Here is an 11,786-nt window from a genome sequence, read left to right as displayed (position 1 = left end):
TGTAAGGTTACCAAGTACCCGTAAACTTGGAGATTGAAAGGTATCCAATAACCCGAAGTCTTGGAAGATTGTAAAGGTTTGTCAAGCACCCGTGAAGTTTGACCATTAGTGAAAGAGTAGATCGATCGGCATCAGTCTGGACGTAGGTCACAAGTGGTGGTGACTGAACCAGGATATATTGTGTTAGCAATTCTCTAAACTCTTTATTTCTAGCACTTTAATTGCTTCTTTGATATCTTGTATGTGCTAGCATAAGCTCTATAATTGTGATATATTATATATTATGGATTGTCTGAATGTATTTATTTGCTTTCCATATATCAAAGTTTGCTTTAAATAATTATTTAGAAACTAGAAGAGGGCTTTTGCGAAAATTTTATAATACTCAATTCACCCCCCTCTTGAGTATGGAAGCCACATTCCTAACATTATAGTCATATTAATTAAAAACTCTAACACAGTTAAAGAGAGACTTGGATTCACATGAGATAAATGATAAAAAAAAACTACAGTAAAGCCCATTTTAGGTGCCTGACAAAAAATACCATTTCCACCTTTATCCTTTACAAAAAAATATATATATCCATATTAGTTCTCTTTGAGGGACTAAATTGGATCTTCATTGAATTTCTGAGAGATCACATTTTCAAAGAATTGTAATCATAGAGAGATCAAAAGTTGACTTTTTTTTGTAAGGGATGAAAGTGAGAACCATATTTTTTGTTAGCTACCCAAAAATGACTTTACTCAAAAAACTATAAGGGAATAACTGATCAAAAGGAAAAATACAATGGGGTATTTGAACTGTTCCTTTTGATTTTATGGAAAAAGATATACTTACCACCACAAAAATTTACCACCCTTACAACCAACCTAATCACCATTGATTTGTCAATCTAACGGTTATACTTTATTAGGAATTATTGGTTCACGCTTATTAAGTAATTATTAATTCCTAATAAATCCAATAAATTATAACCATTAAATTGAAAAAAATCAAGGGAGATTAAATTGATCGAAAATGTGGTAAATATTTTTGATGGTAAGTATATTATGCCGTTATAATGATCCTATTTTTATATTTATTATATGCCAATTAATATATAATAACCTGTATTTTTTTTTTTTGGTAAACTAATAACCTGTATTTAATCAGAGGGGAATGTTATACTTTTCACATTTTAAGAAACACAAATTCTTAAATATACAAATTAAATTTATAAAAATATATTAAATATAAGTTCAAACTAATCTCAATTAAAAAAAAATAAGTTTAAAAAAAATCATCAACATACATCTAACTATAAACATGAATTTTCTTTGTTGTTTTGAATTTATATTTTATCGTTAAAAACTAAATCATATTATATAAACATAAATTTGTATGTTCATTCTGATAGATCTATTATTATATTTAATATATATTTTTATATAACTTAATTCATTTTTTAACTAAAATAAATAAATTTAAAATAATAAAGATCAAAATAGGGAGTAAAATTATATTTACGGTTGTATATAATAATTCATATTTTATAATTTTCTTTGAAATTTAAATTGTAATTTAATGAATTTTAATGGTTTTGTTTGAACTGGAAATTATAATAAACAACAAATATAAAAATAGGCGCATAATCACTAATAACTAACAAGCATATATGGATTAGTGGTTGGTGTAATAAATTCTATCATTAGAGGTGTTGGTTACATTAGGAACTCAACGCCCTCACTAGAAAGTAAATTTCCATGTATACCAAATCCTAATGCGATCAAACAACCATTATATTATTTGTGTAATGATATTTAAACATTTAAGCTTTAGTAATTTTTTATTATTTCAACAACGAATGTATTGTTTCGTCCAATATTAAATTTAATTTTATTAGGTGACATATATTAATAAGAACAGATTTCATTGTCCGATTTGCGTTGTGTTAATCTAAATATTGTGAGCATCATTTTATTTTCCATAAAATATTTGTCAAAGAAAATTTGTAGAAAATACACAAATTGTCAATATTATTAAACCAGAACTGGTGATCGACTTGATCTGGGTACCAGATCAGTAAATTATTGGTTCAACCAGTAAATAACTAATTGAATCGCATGTCTCGAATAAATATATATAAATTTATATTTTATATTTAAAATTCCTTAATGATAACTTTTATATATGTTGTCTATCAAAGTGTATAATTACGTTTATTTAGAATTATCCAAAATTATGTCTAATAACAAATGCAAGAATTGATTTGCGAAACAAGGCTTGACATAGAAGAGGATATCATCTTCAACCAACCTCCTTCTTAAATGATTAGTTTATTAGATGTAAATTTACTTGTTTTTCATAACTATAAAACTTTTGCATCTTTATATTTAATTTTCTCAACCTTAAATCCTATTAGAGAAAAATAAGAATTATCTATCATGTTAGTATTAAAAAACAAAATTAGTTTCACTTTTCAAATATTCAAATTGGCTCCCAATGTCTTCTATGCTTTCAAATTTCAATCCAACTTACTTAAGATTTTTATTTTCATTTCAATTTTATTTTTCTTAACCTTAAATGTTTAATCATGTTTTGTTTTTTTGTGTAATTCTTATGTGTATTTGTGAATTGAAAATTATGCATCGCAACTTAGATATCTCGCATTTGGTGGAGGCTTAAAAAATAATGTTATTTTGCTTTAATATTTTTTTTAAAATATGCATAATCCAATCGGATTAACAAAAATTGACTAGGTTATCGATTTTGATCAAAACAAGCCAAGTTAAACCAGTATTAACTAGGTTTATTGCATGATCGATCCATTAATTAATTTGAACCAATCAAGTTACCGGTTCATTGATTTTTAAATAAACCCGACCCGATCGAGTCGGATTTAATAAAAATGCAAATTGTGAAATGTTCACTATACTTTTTGGAAGAATGAACCCACCCAAGATATTTTGTTCCATGTACCGTACCTTTCCAATCCAAGTGTCCCTTCAAGCTCCACCACACGACACCCATCCACTCTTCACTTTCTCCACCAAACCATAACCCCATCTTCTTTCCAAACCAAACTCTTAACTTTTTTCGTTTGAGTTGATTTTGCTTTAAACTTCAATTCTAGAGTAACACACTCACTCACTCTTTCATCACCAATAATGGCTTGTGCATTGCAAGCAACCTTAGCAGCCAACACTTATGCCTTTTCTCCAAGGAGACTCTCAATGAAACACCAAAAAACTAGTAAGGGAGGTTCATACATTTTCACTGTTAAAGCTTCTTCTGATGACTCTGACTGCAATGAGGAAGAATGTGCCCCAGATAAGGAAGTGAGTTCATTAGTTTCTTAATCATTTTATAGTTTGTGGGGTGCTTTGTTCCATTTTGTTTTGTTTCTTATGGGTATTTGGTGGCTGAGAAAATGAGGGAAACTATAATAATGAAAAATAAGTAACCTTTGGTTACTATATATTATTTTATTGTTATATTGTTATTCTGCATGTAGTCCCTCGGAGAGAAGTGGGAAGGAAGAGTTTGGCTAGTGCGTATATTAGTTTTGGTTAATTTGATTAAGGGCCAATTTTATTTTATTTTTCAAGTGAGATGTAGGGTTTTGAATTACTTAAGTTGGTTTTGGTTCTTATGTTTTGGGGTTTTATAGAATGGAGTGGTAGTTTAGGAGAAAAAATGTTAGCATAATTTATTGTCAAGACAGGAATGAATTAGTCTAAAAAGGAAAATTATCATTAGATCTATGCTGGGCACACTAACTCCAATTGCACATTAAGTCAAGTTTATCTTCAGATTTTATGATATACAGGATTTTTGTTTTATTGTGATCACTGCAAATTCTGTGAATTAGCTTAATTATAAAGGGCAACGGGCAAACCCTTGCAGCCCCACCGTTACATTTTTGTAAAGAGATTGTTTCCTAGAGTGGAACATGTGATTTTCAAGTTACAAGGAGCAACCTTACTGCTGCTCCAAGTTCAAGGCTCTCCCTTCTGAATTAGCTTAATTTTGATTATAAAAAATGAGAAATACTAAGGGATTGTTTTGGAACTTGTCTCAAAAACTACTTTTTCCTGGGGAATCAGCTGAATTGAAGGAAATTATGTATGTTTAGAGATGTATGCAATGATATTAAGAAAAAAAATGTAGAAAGTTCACTTTTTATCATCGTGTCTTTCTCAATGAAATGTGCATTTGTATATTAATAGAATTTGCTTCATTTCAGTTTCACCTATATTTCAATGTGTGAATGTGTTTCACATTATTGTAGCATTTTATCTTCTTCCTGGCTTTCTAATCACGATGACCTGTATACATTCACGCATAAACGAGAGGCAGAAGCTATATTGTCCATGTGTGCAGTTTCCACATTCATTAACAGACAAAGGAAGCTAATCCTCTGTTGATTTTGATTTAGGTTGGGAGGGTCAGTGTGGAATGGTTAGCAGGGGAGAAGACTAAAGTAGTAGGTACATTCCCACCTCGTCGTAATAAGGGTTGGACAGGCTATGTTGAGAAGGACACTGCTGGGCAGACAAACATATATTCAGTTGAGGTTAGTATTTTTCTTTTATAACTTATTAAAGGTATGCATTGTTTTATTTTATTTTATGTTGTTCTTCTGGTTTTTTTATATTCTTTTAATTTGTTGAAGTTTAATATTTATTTTGCGGGATACACTGAAAGGTCATGCGTTCAAATCTGGAAAACAATCTCTTTGCAAATATGTAGTAAGGGTAAGGCTGCATATAAGAATTGTCCTCATCCAACCCTTGCTAATCGGGGTTTAACGACGAGTGGTTTTATAAACAGTTAGCAAACCCAGGGAGTGTGATAAGAGATTATTATATAGGTAATGATAGCTATATTGATAGTGTTAGATATCAATTTTGAGGTTAGTTGCTGGGAATGGGATTGGCAGCTTATGTCAAGTTGAAGAATTCATGTTAACCTAACCTTCTTTTCCTGAACTAAAACCAATGAGAAGTCTGATCAAATTTGATTATTTTATCTACATTGACAAGTTGCGCCCTAGGAATTTTTTTCAATTGCTGAAGGATTTATATAACTGACGAGACAAATCAATGGTTATCCTTTTCTCATTCTCTATCCTAATGCGCTCACTCTCTACTCTCATCATCATGCATTTGTTTGTGGACAACTCAGATCATCTCACATGACCTGACAATGTTAAATGAGACATGAGAGAATTTATTCCCAAATAAATGACATCTTCAGCATGTTCGTGCTAACATTTTCTATGGCGTTAGATATTCGATTAACACCTTATGAATCTTTCCAGCCAGCAGTTTATGTGGCAGAAAGTGCAATAAGTTCAGGAACTGCTGGCACTTCTTCTGATGGAGCTGAAAACACAGCAGCAATTGCTGCAGGCATTGCCCTGATCTCAGTTGCTGCAGCATCATCTATATTACTACAAGTTGGTAAGAATCCTCCTCAGATCCAAACAGCTGAATACTCTGGACCATCACTTGGTTACTACATCAACAAGTTTAAGCCACCAGAAATTACTCAAGCATCCATTCCTAGTGAGGCAGAATTGTCATCATCTGTGCAATCTGAAAGTTCTCCTCCAGAAGTTTCCCAGGTTCAGGTTGAATCTGAAGTTCAGCCTGAGATCCCAAGTGTGAACACTGAATCTTAGGTGATTACATTATGTGATTACTTTTGCTTTAAAAACATAGCAAAGAACTTTATTTTGTATAAGTAGTATGAGTCAATGTATACATAACTAAAGGTTAATGGATGGAAATTCTTTTGCTAAACATTTATTCCTTGTGTGCTATTGCTACCAATTGAAAGTGTGTTTACCAAGTGTACCAAAAAATAAAATAAAAGTGTGTTTACCTCTTTGCCGAGGAAAGAGAGATAATATCAGTAAACACAACTAAAGGTTAACGCTTGCGTTGCTTCATCTTCTTCCCTAATCGTTGACCGATAAATTTCGCGTTGTTCAAGTTTATTTATTTTTAAATTGATGCAGTTAATTAAGAGAATAAGTTTTTAACCACTTAAATCAATGTTTATTGGTAAGGCAAAAACACTTGAAGAACAAGATTTCAATGCCTAAGGCTCTGTCTGATTATTGTTTTTAAAAAGTTTTTGGAACAAAAAAAATAAATTAAAAACTATAATTATTTTTTTGTTTTTAGAATTAAATTTAAAGAATATGTCTGAGTTGTTTTCGTTTTCTGTTTTGATTTTTTAACTTTCAAAATAACAAAAGCATAGAAAACACTTCTTTTCATAATTATTCTACAAAACAGTTTTAAGAATAACAAAATTAGAATACTATCAAACAGACCCTTAATATATGATTTCATTTTCAAAGATTTTAATTTTACACCCCAAGTGCACACTCAAGTGAGAAGTTATTGGGGTTGAAAGATAAATAATGCATAAATTTATATGGTTGGCGTATAGGACAGGAAAAAGCTTAATGGTATAAAACCTAATAGTATAAGGCCTAATTAAATTTTAATATTATTTAACGTTTAACATGGTATTATCAAGTGTTTGGTAATGCATTGTATAATATTAGATCTGATAAAAATAAATATTTCTGACAAATATACCCTTTATAAAAAATTTATATAATTCTTCCAAATATGTCATATGATATTAGATTTGATAAAAATATTTCGATAAGTATGTCCAAAAAAATTTATAGAAACAAAAATCTCCAATATTTTAGAAAAAAAAGTTCATGGCTACTATATATATTAAAGGGGAAGGATATTGTGACAACCAAGTTGTGTTACTACCAAGTGACTACCAATCAATCTTACCGTTAGATCGATTATATTGATCCAACGGTTATATTTATTTCCATCTTTGTATGGTCATGATTCTTCAAATTTAATACTTTATATTTATTTTCACCTTTGTATGGTTATGATTTTTCATATTTAATGCTTCCACTTTAAATATGGGGAATCATGACCATACAAAGATGGAAATAAATATAACCGTTGAATCAACATAATCGATCTAACGGTGAGATTGATTGGTAGTCACTTGGTAGTAACACAACTTGGTCGTCACAATATCCTTCCCCTGTATATAAATTAAAAAATCAATAGGCATAATCTCAAATATAAGACATGTTGACAACAATTTCATAAATAATACCATCAAGATTTGATAGCAAGTACACTAAAATGTAGCCAAATTAAAAATAGAGTAAAACCCTTTTTAGGTCCCTAACAAAAAACACGGTCCCCACTTTAATCCTTTACAAAAAAAATATTAATCCCGAGGTCCCTAAGAAATTCAAAGTGGACCTATTTAGTTGAAATCGTGGTCCCTCACAAATTCAAAAAAGACTCACATTAATCCCTCAAAAAGACTAAAATGGATCCACTTTGAATTTCATAGGAACCAGACAACTATTTTTTTTTTGTAAAGGACTAAAGTGAGGACCGTGTCTTTTGCTAGGGACAAAATGGGCTTTACTCTTAAAAATAATATCAGTTCCGGCTTATCAACTACTATCAAATTCTTACTAATATTATCAACCATAGTCTATTAAATACTTATTTCTAATGTCAAAATTTCATCACTATTAGTTATCATTAAGCAAATCTTTCATAAACGGAACTATGTGTTCACCTTTAAACCCCAAAACAAATGCACTAGAGGAAGGTTCGATATAAGTAAACAACCAGCCTTATTGCATTCTCTAGGTGTGAGGTCTTCCAATTTAATCAATTCATCAACAATACCCCTTAAATCATCAAAAAAGTCTTTCACAACCTTCACACTTTCAGCTATTATCTTAACACTTTCAACCATAGTACCCATCCTATTAGCAGATTTTCCAACAACTTCTACAAGCGAATTGCCAAACTTGTCCATGCTAGTAGCTAGTGCATCCTCTCCTCTTGGAATCTTCTAGTGCATCCTCTCCTCTTGGAATCTTTCTTACTCGTCGACCTTCAGAGTTAGTATCTTTTACCTTATTCTTATTTTGATTTACAAACATTGATTGAGTGATATCTTGGATGTCATCATCACTAAACATATTAACTCTCCTCTGGAAGTTACGTAGTACCAATGTTTCCATGATTTTGTTCTTCTTCGTCCAAGTCCTCAAGTACATTAGCAGGAGCTTCAACATTTTTTCTAGCACGATCCATTCCAAAGATGATCATCAATCAATTAAAGTGAGGAAACACCTTGGTCCTATAGTTCTTCAAGGTTGCATCCTTCTTTACATGTAAAACAAATATAATAGGCACATTATAATTAATCAAAGTAGATAAAAAATAAAAGGAGATGTTCTACATCACTACCTTGGTAATATACAATGTAGCATGGCAGAAGCAAAGGAATAAAGTTACACAATCCCCAAATTTTTAAACGAATCATCAACCACATATGTAGCACAAAAGAAAGAGAAAACATCGAATTAATACCCAGACACTTATTAGAAGAATCAGGGAGTCAGGGGCAGAACTACTTAGGGAATAGGAGGCCGTGTCAAACCAAAACCAAAATATTTGCAATAAATACAATTTGTAACTTTTTGAAAAAGCTTCCCTTAATAGATAAATTCTGCTCCCTCTTCTAAACTTTTCTTTTTCTTTAGTACATTTTTGATAAACATGTGATTGAAAGTATATTTAGCACCCCCATCCAAAATATTCTAGTTACACCTGTGCAGGCACTCCGAGGTAATACTTTGTTTAAACTGTATTCCACTATTATTTAAGCAAAAGAAGAGGAAAACAACAGCTCATATTAATATCATAAATGGATACTATGATTGTTATCCTACCACCTATAAAATTTCAATTTAACTTCCCAATTCTCTAAGTAAAACAAATTGAATTCTATTCAGAGAAAGGAAGAAAACCGCAGAGAATCCAACCAAGGATTTAACGGGTCCAATGCTCAATCTTCAGATCATCCGAGTCTTTAATTTAATTTGTACAACTACAGGCAGATTTAATCGGAAACAAAGAATCATAAAACTAGATCCAAATGCTATTCAGACATCAAAAAGCATATAAGAAAGCACTGATATATACCTTGGATTTAACTCAAATTCTTGCAGCCAATCTCAGGAACCTCTCTTTATACTGAATCTTTGAATCATCCAATTCTATGCAAGCAGAGTCCGGTTTCATCAGGAACACAGAATCAGAAACTTAAAAACAAATAGTTCAATGAACAAAAAAATCTCTCAAGGATAACACACTCTAGTATACCTAAGATTGATATTGAACTCAAACTCAAGCAGCTAATCACATGAATATCAGTTTAGCGATCAAGTACACTAATCAAATTCATCAAGCACTAACATGTATACCGTTTTATCTGGGTGACCACCCAAATCAAGAACAATTTTAAAGCAAATCCATTCCTAATTAACGGAATATCCTGTAATTTTATATATTTCATAATATACCAAGGCTAAAAGTTGTTACTGCAGCTGAAACCGAATATAACATTTTTTTTTCCAGCCACTTCCCCATGTATCTGTTGGGTTTTAAACTTTATTTAGAATAAATGAAAAATAGAAAATGAAGAGTTTGTGGTGAAGGGATGTGTTCCTTAGGAATTTGTTAGTGGACATTAATGAGTTTAATGTTTTTAAGAAGTAGTCATTATTATGTTTGGATTTCCTAAGTTGGTCATTAGTATTCATAATCATTTGCTATTGTTTATAAATAACTCATTGTAACTCTTGTAAAGTGGTTTGGCAGAATCAGTAATATAATAGAGGTATATTCAGAGACTTGTTTGTGTGTTTGAGAGAAACACCATTCTAGGACCTGTGAATTACAAATTGGTATCAGAACTATGGAGAGTGTGACCACTTCCAGTATGCCATTGTCCCGCCTGACAAAGGCGAATTATGTGAATTGGAGCATTCAGATGAAGGCGTTGCTAGGATCCCAAGATACTTGGGATGTTATTCAGGACGGTTTTGCTGAACCTGCAACTACCTCAGGATACTCAGCAGCTCAAACCAAGGTGTTGAAAGAGACGCGTGCGAAGGACAAGGCGGCCTTATACATGTTATTCCGAGTTGTAGATGAGTCCGGATTTGAGAAGATAGCAAGTGCAACAACGTCAAAGGAAGCGTGGGACATCTTGGAGAATGTTTATAAAGGAGCTGACCGAGTTAAGCAGGTCCGACTTCAGACTCTGCGTGGCGAGTTGGAAGGAATGAAGATGAAAGATTCAGAGGGTGTATCCGAGTTCATCACCCGAGTTCAAGCCGTGGTGAATCAGTTAAAGCAGAATGGTGAGGAATTATCAGAGACTAGAGTTGTTGAAAAGATTCTGAGGTCGCTGACAGACGACTTCGAAAACGTGGTATGTGCAATTGAGGAGTCTAAGGACTTGGCTATGCTCTCTGTTGAAGAGCTAGCGGGTTCTCTTGAGGCGCATGAACAACGCAAGAAAAAGAAGAAGGAAGAGACACTGGAGCAAGCACTCCAGTCAAAAGCAAATATCAAGGAAGAGAAGGCGCTGTATTCTCAGAACGTCCGAGGTAGAGGTCGTGGCCGAGCTGGACGTGGAAATGGCCGAGGTGGTCGTGGCCGAGGTCAGGAGGTGAAACATTAAGAAAGAGCTGAGACGAGTCAGCAAAACTGGAGAGGTAAAGGACGTGGCCGAGGTGGAAGAGGCCGGTGGTCGAATCAAAATAATGTAGAATGTCATAAGTGTGGGAAGTATGGTCACTACGCAAGAGATTGCAACTCGGACAGGTGCTACAACTGTGGCCGAGTTGGGCATTTCGCGAAGGATTGCCGAGATGAAAGGAGAGTTGACGGGACGTCAAACTTTGCTGCAGAAGGAGAGATAAGAGATGAAGGAGTTTTGATGTTGGCACATGGTGAAACAAGTTCAAAGAATGAGTCGGAGTGGTATTTGGACACTGGTGCCAGTAATCACATGTGTGGTTACAAACATCTGTTCAAGGAGTTGTAAACGGTGGAAGCCGGACATGTCTCTTTTGGAGACGGGTCCAAAATTGATGTAAAAGGCCGAGGTACGATCTGTTTCTTGCAAAAGGATGGACGAGTTGGTACAATTCGGGACGTGTATTATGTACCTGAGCTCAAAAGCAATATTCTGAGCATTGGACAGTTGATGGAAAAGGGCTACTCGGTTCTAATGACAGACCGAGTTCTACTATTGAAAGACAAACAAGGGCGTCTGGTAGCCCGAGTTCAGATGGAGAAAAACATAATGTACAAGCTGAGTATGAGGAGCATGGAGGTCGGCTGTCTGCAAGCCAAGGTGGAGGACAACATGTCGTTGTGGCATCGACGGTTTGGACACCTTCACTACGGTGGTCTGACCGAGATGATGAAGAAAAACATGGTAGTGGGACTACCAAAGATTAACTCTGAAAGAAAATTTTGTGAGGACTGCGTATTGGGAAAACATGTGAGGAGCCCGTTCCAAAGGATGGCGAGATACCGAGCTAGGCAGCCTCTGGATTTGATACATACCGACCTGTGTGGACCCATTACTCCGGGGTCCTTCAGTGGTAAGAAGTATTTGTAACTTTTATTGATGATTTTAGTCGAAAGACTTGGGTGTATTTTTTGAAGGAAAAATCCGAGGTGCTAGAGGCATTTAGGAGTTTTAAAGTAATGATAGAGAATGGTACTGGGAGGTACATCAAATCGGTCCATTCAGACCGAGGTGGGGAGTACGTGTCAACAGCTTTCAAGAAGTATTGTGAAGAACATGGGATAAGGCGGTTCCTGACCGCACCGTACTAGCCCCAGCAAAATGG

General features: G+C 33.6%; 1 protein-coding gene across 1 annotated transcript; it reads left to right on the top strand.

Annotated features, from left to right (window-relative positions):
* The first annotated feature begins 2,956 nt into the window (after positions 1-2,956).
* LOC133310244 (protein MAINTENANCE OF PSII UNDER HIGH LIGHT 1) lies at positions 2,957-5,805 on the top strand. The gene is made up of 3 exons (XM_061511142.1): positions 2,957-3,321; positions 4,422-4,559; positions 5,307-5,805. The coding sequence occupies exons 1-3, from the start codon at positions 3,151-3,153 to the stop codon at positions 5,667-5,669; spliced, it is 672 nt and encodes a 223-aa protein (XP_061367126.1). The 5' UTR covers positions 2,957-3,150; the 3' UTR covers positions 5,670-5,805.
* The last annotated feature ends 5,981 nt before the right edge of the window (positions 5,806-11,786 follow it).

Source organism: Gastrolobium bilobum, unplaced genomic scaffold (genome assembly GCF_033153095.1).
Source record: "Gastrolobium bilobum isolate Gb01-03AN ecotype WA unplaced genomic scaffold, APGP_CSIRO_Gbil_v1 utg37744, whole genome shotgun sequence".
In the NCBI taxonomy this organism is placed as follows: domain Eukaryota; kingdom Viridiplantae; phylum Streptophyta; class Magnoliopsida; order Fabales; family Fabaceae; genus Gastrolobium; species Gastrolobium bilobum.
This window is presented reverse-complemented; position numbering and strand designations above follow the sequence as displayed.